The sequence below is a fragment of the Schistocerca gregaria genome, chromosome X (genome assembly GCF_023897955.1).
Source record: "Schistocerca gregaria isolate iqSchGreg1 chromosome X, iqSchGreg1.2, whole genome shotgun sequence".
NCBI classification, from domain to species: Eukaryota; Metazoa; Arthropoda; class Insecta; order Orthoptera; family Acrididae; genus Schistocerca; species Schistocerca gregaria.
Genome location: NC_064931.1, coordinates 407,952,999 through 407,979,484, shown reverse-complemented (window position 1 = coordinate 407,979,484; position 26,486 = coordinate 407,952,999). Strand labels below are relative to the sequence as shown.

At 38.8% G+C, this 26,486-nt stretch overlaps 1 protein-coding gene across 5 annotated transcripts in view; it reads left to right on the top strand.

Annotated features, from left to right (window-relative positions):
- The window catches only part of LOC126297752 (pancreatic triacylglycerol lipase-like), a 456,502-nt gene that overhangs the window by 334,558 nt on the left and 95,458 nt on the right, over positions 1–26,486 (top strand). For all 5 annotated transcript variants that reach the window (XM_049988926.1, XM_049988923.1, XM_049988925.1 and 2 more), the window contains 2 exons: positions 4,396–4,550; positions 5,745–5,864. In XM_049988926.1, coding sequence (XP_049844883.1) covers positions 4,396–4,550; positions 5,745–5,864 — 275 coding nt within the window. The remainder of the gene's footprint in view (positions 1–4,395; positions 4,551–5,744; positions 5,865–26,486) is intronic.

The following is a 26,486-nucleotide window of genomic DNA, read 5'->3' as shown; positions in this document are numbered from 1 at the left end:
GTGCCTGACGGCCTTCACTTAATGGCTGATAGCTGTAGCATTTGTGCAGATTTGTCAGTGCTAATAGATAAGTAACACTGTGTGAAGTAACCACAGAAATCGATGTGGGACATACCACGAACATTTACATTAGGACAGTATGGTGAAATTTGGCATTAATGGGCTATGGAGCAGACGACCAATGCTAATGCCTTTGCTAACAGCATGACAGCACCTCTCCTGGGCTCGTGACTATATCAGTTGGACCCTAGATGACGGGAAAGCTGTGGCCTGGTCAGATGAATCCAGATTTCACTTTGTAGGAGTTGGCGGTAGGTTTCAGGTGTGGCACAGATCCCACGAAGCCATGGATCCAAGTTGTCAAGAAGGCTCTGTGCAAGCTGGTGGTGGCTTTGTAATGGTGTGGACTGTGTTTACATGGAATGGACTGGGTTCTCTGGTCCAACTGAACTGATCATTGACTGGAAATGGTTATGTTTGGCTACCTGAAGACCATTTGTAGCCACTCATGGACTCTTTGTTCTCAAACAATGATGGAATTTTTTATGGATGACAGTGTGCCATGTCACTAGGCCACAGTTGTTTGCAACTGGTTTGAAGAGCATTCTGGACAATTAGAGAAAATGATTTGGCCACCTAGGTCACCTGATATAAATCCCATTGAACATCATTGGGATATAACTGAGAGGTCAGTTTGTGCACAAAATCCTGCACCAGCAACACTTTCACAATTATGGATGGGTATAGATGCAGCATGGCTGTAGGAGATTTCAAAAGCCTGTTGACTCCATGCCTCATAGAGTTGCTGCACTATGCTGGGCAAAAGGAGGCCCAAAACAATATTAGGAGGTATCCTATTACTTTGTCACCTCAGTGTGTTATATATATATTTTGAATTGGCAGCTTGTCATATGTCCGTTTTGTTCTTAATTATTTTATGGGTTTACATTCTTGTTTTATAAAGGAAAAATAGTTATAGAGAGGAATTTATCTATAAGGTATCTCAAAATAATGTGTATACACTCTTTGAAATTACCTGTCTCTTTAATTAAAACAGATAGAATTCAAAAGTTTTTAGTGTCTTATACATTTAGGGATAACTTATGGTGGAGTATGCTCAAAATGGCCACCTTCCACCACAATGAATTGTCAACATAACATTGCTGGATTGCCCAGTTTGCTCTTTTAGATCACCCAGTGTTTGTTGCTTTTCTGTATACACTGTGTTCTTGAGTACCATACAGATAGAAGTCTAAAGAGATCAAATCAGTTGGCAAGCTAGTGACTCCACAGCACTTCCTCTTAATCCTTTCTCAAAGGAAACGTGTTACTGAGAAATTACCTCACATGTGAAAGTGATGTGGTGCTCCATTCTAATGAAAATAATAATCTTCATTGTCAAAGATGTTATTAAGACATGGAGTTACTGTCTGCAACATTTGTAGGTAAGTCACCTGTAGCAGTCCACAAAGATGTATGGCACAACGAACCCTTAACCCATTACCCCGTGCATTGCCATATGGCAACGTTTGTTAACACTTTTTAAAAATCTTTGATTCCACAACATCAACAAAGGGAGAGTGTTGACAGCACTGGATTCCATTCTGCAAGACTGTAAAGATCACTACAATGCAATAGTTTTAAAAATACATTTAAATTCTGCGGCGTAAGCAATGTTGGAACTCGTTAGTTGCTGAGTGACGAAGAAAAATGGAGTATAAGTTCGAGTAAGTATGTTTTACACAGTAACGTACGATATATAATTTGGTTTTTTAGCATGGTTGTGCTTTAAATACTCATATATATACATATATATATATATATATATATATATATATATATATATATATATATATATATATATTTCTTTGGAGGTTACTGCTTGGTGTGAAATAAATTGCGTTCATTTAGGCTGTTTGAACGTCGGTGTTGCCATATGGCAACGCTAGGCGCTTGTACTCAGTAAAAGTGCGAATTTTCTCTTTTTTCATTTAGAAGAGGTTTCTCGCTTGCTGAGGCGCTGGAGGTTCTTTATAATGACGATATTGAAGGTGATGTGTTTGTTGGGCCCCCAGATCCGTATGTAGACACAGATGAAGATTGTGTATGTGCGGTGGCTGGACAACTCAGTTGTCACAATGATCTCTTCTTCATGTATTGCACAAGAAGTTGGCCAAGTCAAGAGATTCTTGCAACTAAAAAAGCGAAATATAATGATTCCCAGACCAACACTGGTAGCCAGATATAATACATATATCGGAGGTACTGATCAGATGGATCAGAATCTAGCATGCTATCACATTGCAATAAGAAGTAAGAAATGATACTGGTGTCTCTTTACATGGAAGTTAGATGTCACCATACAAAACAGTAGGATTTTGTATAATAAAGCAAGAAACCAAAGTATTTGTCAGCTTGATTTCAAGAGAGAAGTAGCAACAGTGTACTTGCAAAGACACCAAGCTTTACCAAAAGGAGCCAGGAGACCATCTGCATCAAGGGCATGTTCAGACAGCCGCATATCAGATTCAATTAGGTTTGATAAGATTGACCATCTCACCCAGCACACAGAAAAAAAGAAGAAGAAAAGGTGTGCACACAAGGTCTGTAAATCTATTGTGAGAACAATGTGTTCAAAGTGTAATGTGGGACTGTGTATTGACTGTTTTATTCCACTTCATATAAAATAATGCTGAGTTCAAGGTTTGATTTTTGCTTATTAATTGTACTGTATCAAGTGTATGATGAAGACTTAATAATAAATTTACACAAAACTTGTATATGTAATAAAGAAATTTCAATAACCTACTTACTTTACTTGAAGTTGTAATCCATATAAATTTAGGTAGTGAAAGTGGGTAGCGTTGCCATATGGCAACATCAAATATCTCGATAATGGCGGTGATGACTTCCGTCAAAACAACTCTGTTGTGTAATTTATGCCTTTTACAAACATAATAATGCAATTAAAAAAAATCATGAAAAAATTAATTCTGGCGCTAATGGGTTAAGATGACAGACCACACTAGACTGCTACTCCTCGTAGATTATCATGCCTTTTTTTAGTAACAGGTGGATTTTCCTAAACACAGTACACACATTTATGGTGGCTAATAGTTCCACTGAGTTTAATGGTTGCTTCATCCAATCAAGGAATTTAGATCTTGGAAACATTGATCCTCTTCAAACCATTTGAGTCATGACTCACAACATTCTGTTTTCCCTTTGAGATCATCCTCATTCAGAGCACTCACCTTCTTCACACATGTTGATGCACAACTCACAAAATTCAGTTTGCCTCTTGAGTTTATCCTCATTCAGAGCTTGGAGAAGTGTTGGAATTTGAGCATTTCATCTAGGAGTCCACAAAATTCTGTTAACACTGATTTTGCTTATCTCAGTCTGATGACAACATTGCCTGACAGACTGTTTCAGAGATTGTATGCATGCCTGAGTCACTACATCAACACTCTTATTGTCTGTCGAACATTTCTATATTTTACAGTATCCCTTCTTCACATCATATACCATTCCATCAATTTCAGACTTGTCTCAGGTTCTTGTAGTTGGTAACTGTGAAGGTGGTGATATTGCAAATTCAGCTGTTCATTGTTGTCAAATCTCACAGTGTCTATTTTCCAATAACACTTTAGTACCCGCTTCCATTCTTGAAATGATAATGCCATGTTTATTTCCAAACCTTCATCTAATGGAAAACATAGCTATGTTTTCACCGTCTTCTGAATTCTCACCCCAAAAAAGTTATTTCTGTCCACTTTAATTAAAGAGTGATTCAGTTTCAAAGAGTGTATGCATTAGTTTGGAACACTCTGTATAAATTCAAAAGCAGGAAATTCAAGGACAAATGAAAAATGCTTCTATAACTGTACATATTTATTGATATTTTACAAAGTCACTTGCTGTTTTTATGTTACACAGTTGCACTCAAAAAGAATGCATGTTGAACACAATTGTGTCCACCTATGAAGCAGGTTCCTAGATTTGCACTGGCTGTCATTTCTTCTTATTTTTCATTAAAGTACCATTGGTGCCATTGTAAGTACATGAAGTTCAAATTAGATTTTTGATGCTTAACTGCTACAATATGGCATTAGAAATATGTTTGATTTTTCGGCAAGGACCTAATAGGCTGTTACTGACAATGAGTACTAAATGTAGTGCTTGAATCAGTGAACACTAATTAGTCTGTGTCAAGTTCCTACTTAAATAATTATGTTAATATAATATTTTTTGTGTTAAAATCACTCAAATGTTTACAGGACAAAGCTGATGTTTAATAGTTTGTAAGCAACTCTGCCAGTTAATTCTGTCACCAGTTTTTTTATTTGAGTCAATATTCTTTTATGATGTGCCTTTAATGTTTTTTTTCCCCAGTTGAAAATGAAACCCGCTGTTATGATGAACTTGGATGTCTAAATGTAACACGTGAATGGTACCATCTCATATATCGACCTTTCAATGTATTTCCACTTCCTCGCTCTGTCATTGGCACTCGCTTCATTTTATACACTCGCAAGAATCCTACAGAGGTAAGACAAGTACTGTTGCTCATAATTATCTAGAAAAAAAATTGTGTATGCAGTGAAATGAGGTGTGTGTGTACTTGCCATGTGATGCAATTTTTATGTGAAGTTAAGTAATGTATACAAACTTCAATATTTGTGAGTTGACAGACAAATAGTTACTTTCTCAAAGAAGTAAGTAACTGTTTGGTACACATAAATGCAACAGCAGCAGCTCAAATGTGGAATATTATGATAAGCCCATACTTCAAGTAGGAGGAGGGTCAAATCTTAACTGAGTATGTGCAATTGAGTAGTGTAACTTGACATAGCATAGCAGGCAGCCTAAATGTACTTAAAGTTTTATTGCACACCAATTGAAGTGAACATTGGACACTTGCTCTACTTTTGTCTATTAGAAAACACAAATAGCTAAAATATGGAAACGCGCAAAACACAGATTACTTCATTTATGGGGGAAAATTTTATCTCCGCTGGCGGCTAAGGTAATATAATATAATCAAGTGTCTCATATTGTAATAATATAAGTTTCTCTCATTTCTTTCTACCAAGTGTTCATGGGAAACAGAGACCCCAAAAAAATGGGAAAGTTTGTAGAAGATTACACTTATCATCACAACACACATTTTTCAGTGCCTGGAAGTTATTTCATGCGAAGATGTGTCCGAGTTATTAATGTCTAAAATCTCAAGACAACAAGAGATAATCTCTGTTGTATCATGTTAACCAGGGCTTTTTTTGATGGGAAGGATCCCTGTGCCCAAAAACAAGCACCTCATAAATATGTATTTGGCTTTTTTATGTAACTATGAACAAAGCTTTCATCGCAAGAACCATGAATGGTTCATGTTCTTAGAAGAAAAATTTTGCTCTATCTCCCTAAATCAAATGGGAATATATGATACTGGTCATGCAGCTGTCAGAACTACAGGCCTTTCTAATGCTTCACACATAATATAATTTACAGAGTTTTACTTCAATTCTTACAAATGCTAACATGTATATCCCAGAACTAAATGTTTCTCTTTTGGTTTGATATAATTATTTCGTTTTTCTTTTGGTTTGATATCATTATTTCAAATCAGATTCACACACAAAGAGCTAACCTGAATGAAGCTATAATGCATTTTTAGTTGTTCTAATCAGTTATTTTCGCAGGCAGTGATTATATTGTTTAGAATTCTGTTTTCACATTTTCAGGGACAAGTTTTGAGGGTTCAAAATGACTACACAATACGCAAGTCAAATTTTGATCCAAAGAAACCTACAAAAATGATAATTCATGGATTTATTGATACACCACTTAGTAACTGGGTTAAAGTAAGTTTTAAAGAACAATATATGTATCATTAATACTTTGTAGTTACTTTTATAAATTATTGTTGAAATAATACAACTTTATATGTACCAACCTCTGACAGGATGAATATTATAATGTGTGTTACTGTTCTTAAATGAAGGTGATAACTTTTTTTTCCTTAATTTTGTCTAGTTATGATACTTTACATATTTATTAGTTAAGTTTTTGCCCAGTTTGGGAATGATTAACTGCCTTAAGATATGCAGCAATCTGTGAATTTTTTTTATGAAATAATTGTGATGAAAACCTTAACAGCAAAATATTACCACAAAAGCCTCCATGCATTTACACAAAACCCAACAACTGGATACAAGTGCCAGAATAACAGATTATGAGGTGGTTTTCTTTCAGGATGGAAGTTGTACTCAATAAACACTGCAACTAATACTGTAACACAGCACTTCTGGTCAGAATACCTGAATGATGTGGGTATGTAATTGCAGGAAGCATAATGAGTTGGACACCTAGTCTCTATTGAGAGTTGGTCTTTAATAAAATGTGGTATATGTTCCGTAAGAGAAGTAGAGTAAAATACCTTAAAGGTACATACAACCCTGTATGCTATTCTCACTAAGGAGAATCAGCCAGGAGAAAAAGTGATACAGAAGTAGTGATAGTACACACAAGAAAAATAACCAATGCCTGAGCATATCTATGGTCACTAGCAGAGGTCGGGAACTGCTTGCTAAGAAGTCTGAACACTTAAAGAGAAACATTTTCAGACACTGTGTCAGTACATGATCAGCAGTATCATCAGGTGACCACATAACTTGCTAGTTGGCTGCTGCATAATAAAAATTTCAAAAACAGTAATTTGACTATTACACAAGGAAGGCTAACTATCATGGCTACAGAATCCAACAAATTAACACACTATCTGGAAAACTTCGCTTTTAACTGTGTTTTATATTCCTCTTGGGTTTTCACAAAGTAGTAGTTTGCCTAAAGAAGTGGTAGAATTTGAATTGACCAGAGCCTGATAAACAAAGACAACAAATTCCAACTTACCAAGAGGGTTGAACCTGTACTGGCATACTGAGGGTACAATAAAGCACAATGTGAATCCAGTGATGACATAGCAACAACTGACTTTCCAGTGCTCAGCTCCATTCTTCCATCATTTCTTCTGCCACCCATGAGTACGTATGTTAATAAAACCATAATAGGTCACCACAGAGGACTAGCCCATTAATCCTGGACGTGACACCAATTGTTGCTGCTGAAAATTTATGCATAACCAATTGTACAATTTGGCAGAACATCAGAGAAGATTTTAATTGTATGTTTTACACGCGCGCGTGCACACACACACACACACACACACACACACACACACACACACACACACACACACACACACCCAGAAAGTCATAAATGTGAGGTACATGTTATTATTCTCAATGTCTGTTAATGCTTCCTCTATAGCAATACTAAGGTTGATATCAGTGGGCTGTAAAGCTTAAACAATTTTAGTGTCATATAGATGAGACAGTAAATGGTTGTAGATATCAAGTACACAACTTATTGTATCTGCAATTCATGTGACCTCCTATGAACTGATTTATTGGGACTTTACCCAAAGGGTTGTCTTCCTGCTTCTATCCTATTTGTTGATTTGGGGTCTCCATAAATGTGACATTATTAAGGTCGGTGAGAAACAGATCAGCCCTAACCCAGTGCTGGAAGTGACTGCTGCACTGGTTGCTAAAGAGGCCAACAATTATTGTAAATATATTTAATTATAGGAGGGACAGTTCATGTCAAATAAACCAAAGGTTTGGAGCTCATAGTATCAGATATTAACATGTGTTTACAAACAATAGTTTGCACTGTGTAGTAGAGGAATAATGTAGAAGAATTTAGAGATTTTAATTACAAACAGTTAAAAAACCAAGCTGAAGTATTACTAAAAATTGAATTTCATGTTTATTAGTTCTGTAGTATTAACCTCAAAATACATTTAATTAATAGAATGTTAACAAAGGTAGAAACAACTGCATAAGAATGACTGTAATGATATCATGTTAATTTTTGTTAGAAGAGTCTAAGCAATCTTTTTCAGACACACAGAATAAAAATAAATAAAATAAAGAAGCTCCACAGAGCAGTGCCCCCCCCCCCCCTCCACCATCCCCCTTGTGCATGGATTTTTCCTGTAGGGATCACAGGTGTAACCTTACTTTCAGTACAATCGGCTAGCACGTCTAAGATTTCAGTGTTTCTACAAGAATAAAAAATTAAGTAGCATGTCCCTTTTAACAAAGTACACTAACCTTGAATTTCTTTGATTGATGGTTCTTTTCAGGAAAGTGTGTAGTGTGCCATAAACTTTGGTTTGAGAACTTGCTCTATCGGTTAATCCAGCTTCAATGACCCACATATCTTATGAGGAAATATGATGCTTATAAATGGCTTGCATATTTAGTTTACCGTTCAAGAAGTGTGGTTTACTGATAGCTTGAAATTCAAACACTGGAATGAGAGAAGATAGTTTGAGTGCCTTGTATGATTTTTAAATTAATGAACTGGAACAGTAACCTTATTTCATTTTGTGGGTATTCCTCCATTGTACATAATCCAAAGTGGATGCCAGGAATGGTTTCTTGTGCAAAATCATTCAACTGCCTTTGTGTCAGGATTTTATTTTCAAATGGACTTCATAAACTTGGTTCAGCAACATCTCTTTTGACAGTGCTCACTTCCCCTACAGGCACTTTTGCCAAATGTTGTTGTAAAACAGAGCCAGTCTGCATCACATTCGCAGTCAGTCTTGTTTGTGATGACAGGTGTCGAAATTTTATATATACACTCTAAGACAAAAAAGAAAATGTTGCACAGTAACGGAATTATCCAGATGGTATAGAAATCAGTAGATGTGCTGTACATGTACAGACAAAAGAATGTTTAATATTTGAGAAAAATTGGATGGTTTATTCAAGAGAAAGAGCTTCACAAATTGAGCATATAAGTAATGTTTTGTCCTTACGCAAGCAGTTATTCAGCTTGGCATTGAATGGTGGAGTTGTAGGATGTCCTCTTGAGAGGTAGTGTGTCAAATTCTACACAATTGGTATGTTAGATCATCAAAATCCCAAGCTGATTGGGGTCCCTGAACATAATACTTCAAAAGTTCTCAATTTCGTGAGAGATCCAGCGACTGTGGTGGCAAATGTGGGGTATAGCAAGCACGGAAACAAACTGTAGAAACTCTCACTATTTATGGGTGGGTATTATCTTGCTGAAATGTAAACCCAGGATTTGAGGGTGCCGTGGATGACAATCGAAGGGGCCCTGCTATGAAATGAAATGGTACCCCAGCCTGTGGCTCCTGGTTGTTGGGCTGTATGCCAGGTGACATTCAAGTTGGTATCCCACAACTGTCCAGGGCATCTCCAAACATGTCATTGGCTGGAATCTCATTGACTGGAGTAGAATTGTCTTTGGTGATGAGTCCTGCTTTGAATTGGGCCCTGATTACCAGCAAAGACATGTCTGGGGATGCCCCAGACATTGGTGGAATATCAACCTATTGCCTGCCATACAACCCAACAACCAAGAGCAATTTCTTTTCATAGCAGCACCCTTTTGGTTGCCATTCATGACACCCTTATAGCACAACAATATATTAATGATATTCTACCACCTGTCTTGTTGCCATTAATGGCAAACCATCCTGGGCTTACATTTCAGCAAGATAATGCCCACTCGCACAAGGCAAGAGTTTCTATTTGTCTTCATGCTTGCCAAACCTTACTGTGGGCAGCAAGGTTGGCAGATCTCTTCCCAGTTGGGAACATTTGGAGCATTATGGGCACTGCCCACCAATCGTCTCAGGATTTTGACAGTTTAACACATCAATTCGACAAAATCTGGCATAGTATCCCTCGGGAGGACACCCAACAACTTTTTCAATCAATGCCACGTTGAATAACTGCCTGCATAAGAGCCAGAGGTTGACCAACACATTATTTACTTTCTCAATTTATGGGGCTCTTCCTCTTAAATAAATCATCCAGTTTTTCCGAAATTGTAATCATTTGTTTATCTGTACATCCCTACATCACATCTACCAATCTGCATCCCATTCAGATGATTTCTTTCCGGTGCATCATAATTTTGCATATTTGTGTGTGTGTGTGTGTGTGTGTGTGTGTGTGTGTGTGTTTTACATGAAGATATGGTTAAAATGTTTCAGTTAAATATTATCCTGATTACAGAATGCAAAAAAATGAGGCAGTATGGCTTGGCTGATGGTAGGACTGACCTTCAGAACTGTATTTATAAATTAACTTCCTTTGCAGTCCATTCTTTCTCCATCCTCAGATTTTATCAAAGGCAAAAAGAGATAGGTAAGAAACACACATATTTCTCTGAGAAAAAGTAAAAGGGATGTTTTTAAGGACTTGAAAACCTCAAATCTCTCGATTTTTGCAATGTTAAATTAATCTCACAATAGTGCTATGTTGCATACCAAACTTTAAAATTATGCTGGGGCAACTCTATAGCTTTGATAGTTTTTTGGGAAATTAGTCAGTTTTTCATGTTTTGAAACCCCAAAACATAAAACTGGTATGGTCAAAAGCTGTTAGAATTTGCAGAACAACAAGCTTCTGATTATCTTGCTGCAGTATATCTATGCATATTTCACTGTTTTTTGAAAATCTGAAAAATGCATTATAAAGTGTTTTGTCGTAATTAGAACAAATACTTTCATTTAGAATCCAAATTTCTGGTTGTAAACAGCTACCTGATGAAAACATCTGTGGAATTTTAAATACTGATATCTGTGTAATGGAATTTGAGCAGCTAAGTGATGTAGATCCTATGAACAAAGTTTGTTCACTAGAGGAAGAGAGCAAATACATTCTGATCGAGGAAACCATTATCACACATAATGGGGCTCTGAAATGAGTTTATATTTTATTAAAGTCTGCATGACAAAACTCATTTGACAATAACAATATTTTGAAAATGAAAAAATGAGAAAATAAGCAAATGAAAATTGGGAAAGAAAGAAATAGAAACTTCCTGGCAGATTAAAACTATGGGCTGGATCGAGCCTTGAACTCAGAATAGCTTCTGTGAAGTTTGGAAAGTAGGAGACGAGGTAATGGCAGAAGTAAAGCTGTGAGGACAGAGTGAGAGTCATGCTTGGGTAGCTCAGATGGTAGAGTACTTGCTTGCAAAAGGCAAAAGTCCTCAGTTCGAGTCTCGGTCCGGCACACAGTTTTAATCTGCCATGCCAGGAAGTTTCATATCAGTGCACACTCCGCTGCAGAGTGAAATTCTCATTCTGGAAGAAAGAAATTGATCATTATTTCCAGAAAGTAAACTGAAAGCAAGTGAAATGAAAGAAACAGAAACAGAAAAAAAAGTGAAAAAAGGCTTCATTCAAGGATTTGCATATGTCGCACAACAATACATAGCCGACAAACAATAAAAACATGTGCATAAGAATTTTATATATCTCTGTTAAAAATCTATCTAGTGAATAAAAAGTTTAACAAGTAAATACATTTTATTGTATTTTTAAATAAAGCATTATTACTATGTAGACATTGGATGTTATTTGACAATGAATTAAATATTTTAATTCTGAAATTCTGTACACCTTTCTGTAACCATTTTAGGTTTTTCAAATCACATTGTCTGTCAGCTTTTCTTTTTGTTCTGTGAACATGGTTAATTTCATTGGTTTCATAGCACACAGGATTGTCAGCCAAGAAATTGTTAATCAGATAAATATAATGTTAAATAGTGGTAAGTATCCCAAGTTTCTTAAAAAGATTAAGAAAATATGTTCTCAGGGAAACTCCACACATAATTCAGAAAACTTTTTTCTTCAGAAAGAAATAGCAAGCTATGGACTGACCCAGGAGGCGCTGCAATCCTGGATATGTTTTAAACTTTACCTTCTATGCAGTTTTATATTGCAGATATAATTTGATTAAAGTCACTTATGATTTATGATGATTAGTTTATGGGAGAGTAGATGTCACTCTCGTTCGTGTAATGCCAATGGTGAGCCATCATCTGCTATGCTTTGTTCCTACACAGTCAGTAAGACGTAGCACACTGTGTCCAATATTAAATTTATGGAAGGTTCAGATAAAAAAGGCAGACTGAATATGTTACTTACAAGCAAAACTCCCATCACAACCCCCTCAGATTTAGTGGTAAGTTGGTTTATTGTATAGCACATCTAAAATTGAACACAGATCAAACATGAAGGCAGGAAGAAGGTGTACTGAACTGTGGGAAAAAAGATGAAAAATAGAAACAGTGAACATTACAAATTTAATATGTGCAATATTGTGCAACATTGACGAGACTCAGACCGTGGTCATGTGGTCATGGTGCTAGGCTGTGTTTGGTTAGATCCAGGTTCAAATCTCCCTTGTGCCCAACTTTTTTTTTCACAGAATTACGAACTGTCCATCTGGTCATTGGCGTGTCTGTTTGCTGTATTCAAATTTGTGTATTTGTCATGGTGAATGTCTGTTTACAACAGTGGCATGTAGTAAAGGGACTTTCAGACATATGTAACTCCTATTTCTTCTACACAGGTACCACATGTTATGGCTCTTGCGTTCCGTTTTAGAAGTTTTTCCACCACTGTAACATAGTTCACACCTGTTTATTTGTTGTTTTCATTTCTGTGAGAGGTCTATGCTTCATCTCACCTGCTCACACTATTCATCACAGAATATGAGTCATTTGGTAAGAATATATTATCATATAAAAAAGTTGGACACAAGGGAGATCTGAATACAGATCTCCCCCCTTCACAGTCTAACACTGTGACCACATGACTATGAACCAAGCCTCGTTAATGACACTCAATATTGCACATGTTAAATTTGTAACATTCACTGTTTTTATTTTATTTCTCTTCAGTTCATTACACTTTCTTCCGGTTTTCATATTTGATCCATATTCAGTTTTTGATGGTCTATCCAATGAGCGGTTCTAGGTGCTTCAGTCTGGAACTGCGTGACCACTACGGTTCGAATCCTGCCTCAGGCATGGATGTGTGTGATGTCCTTAGGTTAGTTAGGTTTAAGTAGTTCTAAGTTCTAGGGGACTGATGACCACAGATGTTAAGACCCATAGTGCTCAGAGCCATTTGAAGCATATCCAATGGGCCAACTTACAGCTAAATCTGAGGGGGCTGCGATGGGTTGCTTCCCTTGTTAGTACAACCTGAGTTCTATTGATTTTTCCCACCATAAGTATACAGAAAAGCTATACAATAATATATAACATATTTTGTAGGTGAACACATAATCACAGATAGAAAAGATTATCCAGCAGTGAAGAAAACACCTGAGTAATAAATGAAGGCAACCAGGTAGCCACCATATTTAACAATCAATTCATGGAAGTAACTCAGAAGTTACACATAGGCAGTTTAAGGGACAAAACAATAAAGTCCATGCATTGTCAAATGCCACAAAGATACAGCCAACTCATGTTTACTCCATGCTCTACCAAATAAATTAAGCATGTAATTTACTCCCTCAAAAGGAAAAACTCCTACAGAGTTCATAATATCTTAAGTAAATTACTACTATCTTGTTCTTCATTTGTTAACAATGTATTATGTCACATATGCCATATATCTTGCACAGGCTATATTTCCAGACAGGCTGAAATATGCCATTGGCCCAAAACTTTCCAAAAAAAGTAGTAAGATAGATATTAACAAATTATTTAGGAATAAAGGAGACACCTCAAAAGATGGCCTTTAGATGAGTCGTCTACTTTATTCCTAAATTTGTTATTCACAACCAGAACTTTCCATACATCATTATAAGATAGATATTAATAATTGCCAACAAGCCCCACTGCTAACCTCCTCATTGAAGGTACTGGGAAAGCTTGTGCACATAAGAACAGTAACCCACCTATTCCTAAATGAAATATTTAGAAGTATCGGTTGGGATTTGAAAAAGATCTTTCCACAGAACATGCCACTTTTCATTTCATGAATCAAGTTATTAAAAAATTGAAATAACAAAATACTGACAAAATATAATTTCTTGTCAAAAGCATTTATGCGGTTTACAGCATTCTATAGAAATCTGAATGATACGATAACAGAGATCTTGCTGTTAACTGTTTTCCATCCCATCTTCCATTTCATTAAAAGGAGGGGGAGAGGTTTTTTTCAGAATGGGGCATAATTACTACAGGTATACCACAGAGTTAAATATTGGATCTGTCCTTCAAGTTTTATTTATTTATTTATTTTTATTTATTTATTTATTTATTTATTTATCCATCAGTAGACAATCAGGATTGTATGGATGTTGTCAACATGAGTATATACAATAGGTACACAAATTTATAATTGTCTCAATAGGAATTCATGAATATTATAACAAGATGCATTTTTAAACCACTTAATGACACAGTTGCTAATTTTTACATATTTCTATGCATTCACATCATCTCAAGTAATCATTGACAGTATAAAAGCACTTTTCCTAGAGATATTTTTTTAGCGATTTCCTCAGGTTATCTATTTTGCTTATGTCTTTGATCCCTTGTGGAAGTTTATTGTATAATTTAATTCCATTATATAACATGCTATTTTGAGTTTTTGATATGTTTTTCCTATAGAGGTGTAAGTGTTGTCTGTGTCTGGTGTCATGTGCATGTATGGAACTGTTTATCGGGAACTGGTCAATGTGTCTTTTTATGTATATTACTGTCTGCAAAATGTATTCACACGGAACTGTCAATATACCCAAAGATTTAAATAACTCTGTGCAATGGGATCTACTGCTACTTTTTGTTATGATTCGTACGGCCCGTTTTTGCAACTTAAATATTGTTTGTCTGTTCTGCTCTGTTGATCCCCAGAAGGTTATGCCATAACTAATTATAGAGTGGACATACGCAAAATATGCAGTTCTAGTACACCGGCTACTACACACTGAATTTATAATCCTAAGTGCATAGCATGCTGAAGCTATTCGCTTTCCAAGTACCGCAGTGTGCTTGGTCCAATTTAGTTGAGAGTCGACATGCATGCCTAAAAATTTTGTTGATGGTACACATTCTATGTGCTCGTCATTAACTTTTAGCTTGCTACTGTTCAGTTTTCTGTTTAAGTGGAAGCTAATACTGTTGGTTTTTTTTTACATTTAGGGTTAATTTATTAGTCTCTATCTCATTAAGTTGTACTTAAATGACATGCTACCTTACATCACAAAGCAGAAATAGGTTTCTTTATGCAAGTATAATAATCAAGCCTGATGGAGAAACTTCAACAGTTGAAAATAAAAAGAAAATCCAAAAATTAGCAACCAGTTCTCTGAAAATGGACTGTCCTAATTTCAGGCCAATACAATAAATGGAATTCTGTAGTGCTCAAAGAATGACGACACCATTAGAAATAATGAATAAGGGTAATTCAGTATATGAAACAGAATAGTGTACATTCTGAGATGCAACTCACATATTAAAGATATTTTATAAATGTCTAAGCTCTGCAACTTTTGCATTACCGATAAAGCTGAGTTTAGAACTGAAAGTGACACAAAACTGATTTACTTTTACAATTTGATTTACTATTAACTAATGGCATCATATTCTGAAGCAACTTCAGGAGGAAAGTGTTTGTTGTGTAGAAAGATGTAAGGATAAGATATGGCATCCACTCTAGAATCTCTTCCAGAAAGTTCTTTAAACTGTTGGGCATACTGGCAACTGTCTCACAGTATATTTTCACTCTAACAGCGTCCATTCTCAACAAAATCAGAAAGCAACAACCACCTTCATAAATATAATACTGAAAGTAGAAATGACCTACAAGTCCCTTACTTGGCAGTAGTGTGGCACACACAGCCATTAAAATTTCTGACTTCTTACCCAGTGATGTAAAGAATGTAATAGACAATAAAATCAATTTTCAACTTAAAATTGAAATCACATCTATTTGTTAGCTCCTAACACTGATTTGTACCAATCATAGTGAGACACACCAGTTATGACTCATGAAATATGCAGATAAATATTATTTAGCTCATAAGCATGTGTTTGCAATAGCCCTATCCTCCATTTGCAACTTACTTTAATCACATTGTTCATAGCAGTAGTTGCTGATGGGCTCTCCTTGCTGCTCATTGGCTTTTCTCTGAGCATTTCCTCAATATACATTTACTAAATGAATTTACTGTGCTTGTTGCAGAAATACATGTAGACCTAATTGTGAGAGTGCTGGAGACATATTTGTGCTGTGGAATTTCTCTTGTACACTGGCTGCTTCTGCATCCTTCAGTCCAAACAGGAAATATACCCTGCAGATAAACATATCCAGAATTCTCTTATCCATTTACGAAAGTCAGGGTAGAGATGTCATTATGCTGGGTACCATGGCTTATGGTAATTCACAGAAAAGAATTATTAGTCAAGAAAGTATTTATAGAATATTCTGCATCACAATGTAGTAACACCCTACATGCAATTTCCATGCTTTTGAGCTGCAAAGGTATGCTGTGGTTGGAAGAAGATCAACTGCAGGTGATAAACAATATCTGCTTACTGTACTCATTTCTTGGTCTTTCTCTATAATTTTAACCCCTCGCGCGCGCACACACACACACACACACACACACACACACACACACTCTCTCTCTCTCTCTCTCTCTCTCTCTCTCTCTCTCTCTCTCTCTCTCTCTCTCTCTCTTCCCTCCAATACTAAACTGGCAATCCCTAGATTCTCAGAATGTGTCCTATCAAATCGTCCATTCTTCTAGTCAGGCTATGTCACAAATCTGTTCTCTCCCCAATTTTATTGAGCACCTCCTAGTTACTTACATGATCTACACATCTAATCTTCAGCATTCTTCTGTAGCACCACATTTCAAAATCTTCTGGTGTAAACTGTTTATTGTCAGTTTTTCACTTCCATATATGGGTACACTTCATGCAAATACTTTCAGAAAATACTTGCTAACACTAAAATCTATACTCTATATTAACAAACATCTCTTCTTCAGAAACACTTTTCTTGCCATAGTCAGTCTGCATTTTATATTACTTTGGTCATCATCAGTTATTTTGCTTTCTTAATAACAAATCCCATATATTACTTTAAGTGTCCCATTTCTTAATCAAATTCCTCAGCATCACCTGATTTAATGAGAATATGTTTTGCTTTTGTTGATGATTCCTTTCAAGGCACAGTCCAGTCCATTCAAGTGCTTTTCCAGGTCCTTTGCTGTCTCTGACAGAATTGCAATGTTATCAGCAAACTCCCAACTTTTTATTTCTTCTCCCTGCACTTTAATTCATTCTCCAAATTTTTCTTTTGTTTCTTGCACTGTTGCTATAAATAGCTATTTGTTTTGAGTAGTGTCATGTGAGCTCCTAAGCTTGACATACTTGTTTGAAAGGTGGACACCATGAAGAGTGTGATCTGTCCTCAGTTAATGTGACACTGTGGAGAGGTTTAAAATTCAATCCAGTACATTGCCCCCAAAGTTTGCTGATCAGGTACTTACATCACCACCTCCCCTCCCATTGCCCACAAAATATTGGTAATGGAAATATATCCCACTACCAGTATATCATTTGGCTTCTCCAAGTTGAGTGCCACATATTAGTATGCATTAATGACCTCAGTTCTGAAGGAGGATTAGTTTACCAGCTGACCTGTTCTTTGTTTAAAATGACGATGATGTAAGTATGGTATGACCTTTAAGGTTTTGTGAAATGCTTAATGTACTTCCTGTTTTATTAGAAGGAGATTTTAATGTGTTCTCAGGGTGGCTGGTTGATCCAGGCTTTTGCAAATGATCTGTCAGCCACCTTATTCTGATTTGTTAGTTTACCATTTATTCTTTTATTCTCTACTTGACTTCTGCTAGTTTGAAAACAAAGATAATTTTCAGTTTATCTTCCTATATAATATAAAGTGACTGTATAGGTGAATGAGTGTGATTTTAAAAGCAGACTTTTTGTTTTGTGTTTTATTCAGCTTTAAATGTCTAATTCCATTTCACTCATACCATTTCCGTAAGGGTGCTAATGACCTCATCAGGGTATGCTAAAATGAAAAGAAAAATGAATGCATTACAGTCTATTGTGTTTCTGGTCATGAGTCATGGCTCACAAGCCTATCTCATTTCTTACTGAGTCATGCCATGGTGAGTTGCTTTCATCAGCTGATCTGAACTGGACATAAAATGGTACTAAGGTGTTGCCTGTCTCAGGTGCATGTTACTTTTTTTTAAATTTGCAGATAAGACTCAGGTGAGAATGAAGTATAATTGTAATTTCCTAAATAAATATAGGTTTCACATTTTTGCCTCTTATAGGACATTTATATAAAATGAGACTACTTTCTTTTCATGTTTCTTGAAGAGTATCTGGATCTTGTTGTCTCGGATGTTGATAAATGAAATTCAGTATACAACACACAAACTTTGCTCTTGTTTATGTGTGAAATAAATGTAATAATTACTTTAGTCTGACTGTTGTGATGCTAAGTTTTTTAACAGCGTCCAAGAAAATGATTGACATCTGCTATTATTACTTCTGTTTGTTAGTGTTTAATGTTGTCTTGCTAATGAGGCCACAAGAAGAGCAGCACTAGCTGCATGTTGACAAGTATTGGGGAGGAATTAGCCATGACACTAAACACACCTTGCTACCATTTTCCTGAAAGACAAGATAAAATAAGATAATTTTATCATTATTAGGCCTTTACAGCAATAGACAATTTTCTTATATACATAATGTAATCATTAAATTAACAAATAGAACTGTTTGGCCATGTCAGTCTTTAGCTTACAATTCCATGTTACAGTCAAAACATTCTTTTAATTCATAGAAGGGGGTCATTTATTTAATGTTTTCCTAAATTCACACTCTGGAAGATTTTGTACCACCTGCGGAAGCTAAGTAAATAGTTTGAAGTCCAGTAGCTCATAGCTATTGATTGACTTTGGTAACCTATGGTATGACATAAGTATGGAATTATTATTTCTTGTAGTGTGACCATCAATATTATTTCTATGTTTTACTTCATGTAGATTCTTTTTTTTTGTATATGTTAACACTTGGTATATATACAGATTTATAACAGTCATTATTTTACATTCAGAGAACAAGGGCTTACAATGTGCTTTATGCTGTGAACATGTAATAACTTTTGTGGTAGTTGGATCATATAGAGGTTGTAGAACTGAAACATACCACTTAACCGAGTGAATACTTTTATCATTGCTAGAAATAGGTACACGAAGTGACACATTGAAAATCCACAGTCGCTTGATTTGGCAACATGGCGAACACTTCTCTAAACAATTTTTCAATGAAGTTAGTACAAAGATGAGTCAGTCGTTTGCTTGCGGTCAATAACTGCCACAGAGCCCCCCACTGGTAGTGCAGAGCACAAGGCAATTGGTGAGGTATCCAGATCTGCAAGGGGGGGACAGATAGACGAGGAAAAGGTATAGTGCCTGTGCCAGAGAGGAGGCCGAGGCTGACGACCTGCTCTGGACATGGGGAGGGGAGAGGGAGACAGTGCTGTTGAGGAAGAGGGACGCATGAGGATGGTGACAGTGAGGGTACCGGCAGTGTTGATGAACGAGGTAATGCTATCGACATCGGCTTTGGGAAGAAGGGAGAGATGCCTGAGCAGTGTAACTGAGGGATGTGAATCGTCAAGAGAGCGGGGAGGGGCATGGATGATGAAAAGGGAACCCTCATGGACCTGGACTGCTAGATCGTCGGCTGTATACATGGAGATGTCGACCATGACATAAATGCTTGAAGGAGGAGCTGGTGAAAGGTGCGTTGCTGGCGATGGTGCGGGTGCGACACAATCACTCAACCTAAAGGGGGGCGTAGCTGTGTTGCACTGAGGGGGAGAAACGTCACACAGGACACTATGACCTGAGTCAGAACACTCGCTCAGAGTGTGGGCGTCACGCAGCACATCACTTAGAACACTGTTGTCACTCGGGTGAGTACACTCGACTGGAGTGATGAAGTCACACGGAATAACGGATGCTGCTTCCGAGATGGTCCATGCCGGCTTTAAACGGTTCACGGACACATTGTGTGGTTGTCCGTTGATGGAGATTTGGAACATGTTTTGGGAGCATGATATTAGCTTGTAAGGTCCTGTGTAGGGAGGTTGTAAAGTGGCTCACACAGTGTCGTCCCAGAGCATTACATGCTCGCATTGAGCCAAGTCTTTGTGTACTAAAATGCGTGGAACTGTGTGTGCACATGGAAGGGGTACACAGATGCGTGAAATACACGTGCGAATATTCTCGACCAAGTTGGGGAGCTCGTCTGATGAAAGGGGATGTGACTCCTCGATGAACTAGCAAGGAAGAACAAGGGGCTCACCATAGAGTACTTCCGCTAATTATGCTTGCAGTTCCTCTTTGAAGGCTGATCACACACCTAAAAGCACCCAGGGAAGGGCCTCCGAGAACTGTTCCACATGCCACATGAGGGCTGCTTTTAGTGTTCTGTGCCAGCATTCGACTAAACCGTTAGCTTGTGGATGATAAGGGGTTGTATGGAATTTATTGACACTGTGTAGTTGGCAAAGACTGGTGAAAAGGAAAGACTAAAAGTGCCAGCCTGGTCCATAGTAATCGTGGATGGACAGCTGAAGTGGTCAAGCCACATTTGGACAAAGACACAAGCCACCGAGGCAGCTGAAATGTCAATAAGCAGTACAGCTTTGACCCATCTGCTGGTATGGTCGATCATAAACGAAATGTATCTGTAGCCCTCAGAAGGGGGGAGGGGACCAACGATGTTGAAGTGGACATGGCAGAAGTGACCCTTAGGAACATCGAACTGTCCGAGTGACAGCTGGGCATGATGTCCGACTTTACTGCGCTGACAGGTTATGCATGCACGGACCCAGTCACGGCAGTCACGCTTGACATTAGGCCATACAAAATGTTCGGTTACAAGGCGTGTTGTAGCCCGAATGCCAGGGTGGGCTAAGTTGTGGAGAGTATCAAAAACTGCTTGACGGAGCGAGGCAGGTACGATTGGGTGCGGTGTACCGGTGGAAGTGTCACACATGACTGGGAAGTCAGACCCTGGTAGGTGGCAGTTCTCCAAGGTAAGAGATGTGTTGGTATCTTGTAATAAGTCCTGTATGCTGGGGTCTTGTTGTTGAAGGCGCGCCAGATCAGCCATATCAAACGGCGAAGTAATGGCGTTTATGCGCAACATATAGTCTGCAACAACATTGTCTGCACCTTTTATATAGCGGATGTCCATGGTGTACTGACATATCAGATCCATATGTCAGAACCTATGCGATAGGAGGTTGGTAGCAGGATTACGAATGGCATCTGTGAGCAGACGGTGATAGGTGAAAATAGCAACCTTGCAGTCTTCGATATCTCTGCGAAAGTGTCTGACAGCTTTGTAAACGGCCAGTAACACTCTATCAAATGCGGATCACTTGCGTTGAGAAGCGGACAGTTTTGTAGAGAAGAATTGGAGTGGTTGAGAGGTATCACCGATGTGTTGCTGAAGCACAGTGCTGATACAGGTGTCGCTTGCATCCATAGTAATAGAGGTGCGCGAGTCGGAAAGTGGGTGCGCGAGTGTAACCCCGTTGGTCAGGGTGGACTTTTGATTGTCGAACGTGCGTGTCACATCCTCGAACCAAACTACTTTGCATGCACCAGAAGTGTTCTTGCCTGCCAATGCATCTGTGAGCGGTGCCTGGAGTGAAGCTGCGAGCGGGATGTGTCAGTGGAAAAAGTTCACCATTCGTAAGAAACGATGGAGGTCACGGTATGCTTCAAGAAGTGGCAGTCCATTAATAATGGCAACACGCTTGGATGTAGGCCGTATCTTGTCAGGGGTGATCTCATGACCCAGAAATGTCACACGAGAGCGGCAGAGCTGGTTTTTATCCCCATTAATCGCAGCGCCATTGTCTGAGAGAATTTGTAGCACACGTGTCAAATGTTCTTCATGTTCTGTTTTGCACGCTGAGAAAACAAGGACGTCATCAAGATATGTGTAGCAAAAAGGAAGTGGGAGAGGGAGTGAGTCAATGAAGCATTGCCAGGTCTGTGCGGCATTTTTGAGGCCGTACGGCATGGTACAGTATTCATAGAGGCCGAAGGGGGTGATAATAGCCGTTTTTGGGATGTCATCAGTGTGTATAGGGATCTGATGGTACGCTGTTTTACAGTCAATAATGCTGAAAATGTGTGCACCGTCTAGTTGTTGTGCAAAGTCCTGGATATGTGGAATCGGATAGTTGTCAATGATGGTGCATATATTTAATTTGCGGTAGTCTCCACATAAGCAGTATGAACCGTCTTTCTTGGAAGCCAAGTGAATTGGAGAAGACCAGTTGCTGGAGGATGGATGGACAATACCTCGACTGATAGGTCCTGTATGATAGCTTTTGCCTGGCAAAGTTTGTGGGCTGACAGGCGCTTGGCTTTGTGATGAACTGGAGAGCCTTCGGTAGTATTCAGTCTGTGGCACTTGCTGTTCGCAATTACTGCAACGTGGGGCGATAGGAGGATGTCGAATCACCCACGGCCCTGACAGTTGAAGAGTCACTGACCTGTGGTGGCGGCTGTGGGAGCCACGTAGTCGGAATCATAACAGGAACTATGTGGTCGTGGTCGGTGGAGGCCTGTGTGCAAAGTGCCATCGCAGGAAGAGATCTGCAGTCCATGGCTGTGATCTGTGATGAGGTGAGGTGGTGTGTCGGCTCGACGTGAGCAGATCGATCGACATGAGAGCGAGGGAATAAAACGAGCTGGAGTTCATCAGTAGAGTCCGCGACAGGTGCGGAAACGTGCGTGAAGTTGGCAGTGTGAATGATCACAGATGACGGGAGAGCATTCGTAGATGAGAGGTTGGCAATGATGCTGCGTGCACTCACCAGCTCACGTGATGTGTCTGCAATCAATTGTCGTAGTCTGTTGTTGTCATTATGAATAGCATCTATTTCACGACTTTGGCGGTTGACTTCGGTGATGGAGGCGACGAGTTGAGCCGACAGGTTGGAGCAATCGGTCGAAGCATTGATGAGTGAATCATAACTAAGAGGCAGAGTTGTAGCATGTGGTGCGAAGGAGCCAGGGATGCATGTGCCGGAAGCGTGGTGCACCTGTGCTGCAGATTGTAGGTCTGGAGAAAGTCCATAATGTCAGAGGAAATCAATACCGAGCAGCAGCTCGTCGATATCCATGACGTGAAACGTCCACAGGAACAGCATGTCAGGTGCGAGCTGAAGCTGAATCTCGACTGTTCCATGAATGATGATATTGGAATTATTCGCCGCACGGACCGTGGAAATAGTAGGTAGCAAACTAGACGGAGGAAGTGTTCATGGCAGAACGGTGGAGTCCATGCCTGTATCCACGAGCAATTGGAGTTTGGAGCATTCGTCGAGAATGTACAGATGGCCAGGTGTGCAGCTGGCATCGTGTGTAGAATGTTTTATGCGTTGGAGACGTCCTGAAGAGGTGGCGCGAGACGAGGCGCCTAAAGCGGCTCACGCCTCTAGTTTTCCACCACGCATGGTGGTTGGCATTTGCGGCCGGCGTCGCCGTGTGTTGCATGGAACCAACACAGCTGATGCGTGGGAGGGGAAGCCGGGCAAGGAGTTCCCACATCCGTTGCGGGGCTGTGCAGGGTATCAGGGGTGGGAGTGGTAGCCGTGGTGGGGACAGGCAGTGCTAGTAGTTTTCCCATGTGGCTCCCAGGTGGGGATGCCGTCAGCCCACGTGATGCATTGGAAATTCACGCAGCTGCTCCTAGGCGCCGCTGGTGAGGCACTGACACTTGCAGGTGTGCCACCCGTTAGCACCGTGCGACAGGGACAAGGTGTTTGTAAGAATGTAGCCGATGCATGGTGCCAGTGATCTGTAGGCACTGGTCCAAAGGTGCCATCCAGAGGGCGAGCAGTTGCATTTAAATGTCATATGGTAACTTGACTAACCAAATGGCCCACAGGGCAGTGTCCGACAGGGTTTGCTGGTGGACCATTGAGTGTAGTTGGCACCACAGCTGAGACGGCGATCTGTCTAGAATTTTCTCGACATGGATGATTTGCTGCAGTGTCTTCTCCGTAGTGCATGCTAAATGTTCCACAATAATTTTCTTCGCCGAAATATAGCGTGGTGGAGGTGATGGTGAGTTAATTATATCACTTACCAGCTTGAGCTCGTTGTATAGATGAATAATCAAACTGGAGTAACGTGCGTCATCTGAGATAACACCATTAAGTTCAAACACATGCTCGACTAGAGCAAACCAAGTGACAGGATTGTCACAATAGAATGGTGGCAGTTTTGGGTGCTTTGACGGCTGTGCGGCTGGAGACAAGGCGGGGGCCTGGAAACTGGTATCCGGCTCGGAGTGAGATGCGACGTCTGGCGTGGCAGCTGAAGGTGCAAAGCGATGCGACACGGTTGGCATGGAAGACAGGTGGTGTGTTGCCAGCATGGATAAAACAGCCGGTGCTGCTGAAAACATGGAACGGTCTTAAATACAATCAGCATATGTCGCTGTAGGCACGGCAGGGGCGACCGATGCCGCCGGAACAAATGAGCGGGCGATCTGGTCATATTGTGTGGCCTGTGTGCCGTACGACATAGGTAACACAGAATACACAGCATGTGATGTGTCGTCGATGTCTTGTTTCTTGCGAACACTGTCGGGTGGCATTGTCACAACACAAGTGTCTGTCCCAAGCTGCGGCTGTGGAGCGTAATAATTTGTAAGAGACGAAAACATAGGATGCAGCATAAACGCTAGTTGTCCTGGAGCTGTTCGTCAGGATTCACTTGCACTTACACAGGACAGCGGAATCGTAGGCACACTTGCATTCTTGATCAGCCACATTGTTTATACACTGAGTTGTATCAGAAGCACACAAAAAAACAAAAGTTCGGGGTCACCAGTGTGGTAGTTGGATGGTATGGAGGTTGTAGAGGTGAAACATACCACTTAATTGATTGAATACTTTTATTCTTGCTAGAAATAGGTACACGAAGTGACACATTGAAAATCCATAGTCGCTTGATTTGACAACATGGCGAACACTACTCTAAATAATTTTTCAATGAAGTTAGTTCAAAGGTGAGTTGGTTGATTGCTTGCTGTCCATAACCACCACACTTTGATTGCTTTCTTCTACAAAAGCAAGATGTTTTGAACATGGCTTGAGCTTCCCCAGAGAATAAGTCCATATGACATACTACTTTCAAAAAGTGCAAAATAAGATGTTTCAAGATAAGCATCTGGTACACATTTCAGAAGACATCTTAATATGTAATTTAACACTAATTTATTTTATGTGTTTCTCCGAGGACAATTTGTCATTTAAGTATACCCTCAAGAACTTTATATAACAGGGATCATTAAAAGGACTTTTGTCCTTTCAACTCGATGCCATTTTTTGTGTCTTGATTGTGAGACAGTCTTTTTGTCTTTTCAGCCTTGATATCCATAACAGCAATTTCAATATAGCTTAATTTGTATTCAATACTAGAAATAAGAATAATCTTCACAAGGATTCAAGGTCGCTTACTCTTGTACAAAGAGGGGTGCATTATTCAGGAACACACATTTTCAGTAACTTTTCATCAGCCATAAAAAGCTTAATAACCAATGAAATTCAGTTTAAGAGAAGCCTAAAGGATTTATTGGTGGCCAAATGACTTCTGCACCATTTCAGTGCAGTAATGTGTTCATTGTAAATAAGTATTGTAGTAGTTCTATTACATGTTTATTACTTCATAAATAAAAAAACTTTTTATTTTAAATTCAGTGCATTAGTGTTTGTAAAATGATTCTTTCATGTAGTGTTCACTTTAAAAAATGACGATCATTCCACGTGGGACCTGTGGAAGGTACATTAGCTTATTTGTTTTAGTTGTAAATATTTGTCATGTATTATTGTTTTTCTGACATGTTCCACATCCTGGAGGACCTCCTCACTATGGATCAATTGGAATGAAAGTAAATGTAATCTAATCTAATCTTGACAGTTTGCTACTTACATTCAAATGGCTTACTGTATATGAAGTTGTGCTGAATATTGTATCAGAAAAGAGCTGTTGCACCACTTAAAAGCATCAGTTTAAATCTTTTGTCATGGGATTGCCAGATATTTAGAACCAATTAAAAAATACACAGTTTGGCAATACTCAGGTTTGGTCTGTCATACACACCCAGTCCACATTATTTTGTGGACAGTTCATATAACAAATAGTGATAAAACACTTTGATAGGTGAATGTCTGTTTCATTAGATTTTCTGACTTCAGGCATTTACACCACAAATATTTTTGCCTGTAAAATATCTGCTTCTGAAGTCATAGTTTATATACAGGGTGATTATAATTAAAGTTAAACTTTCAAACCACTGTAAAAATAGCACCACTGGTGAGAATGATGTCAAATTGTAATGGAATATTATTGGTGAAGTGAGAAACCGTATGGAAGAAGAAAAATAAATAATTACAAAAGGTAGCAATAGGTGGTGCTGTGAGCATCATAATTTAATAGTGTTTGATTACAAATGGCAAATGAATCATACAACAATGC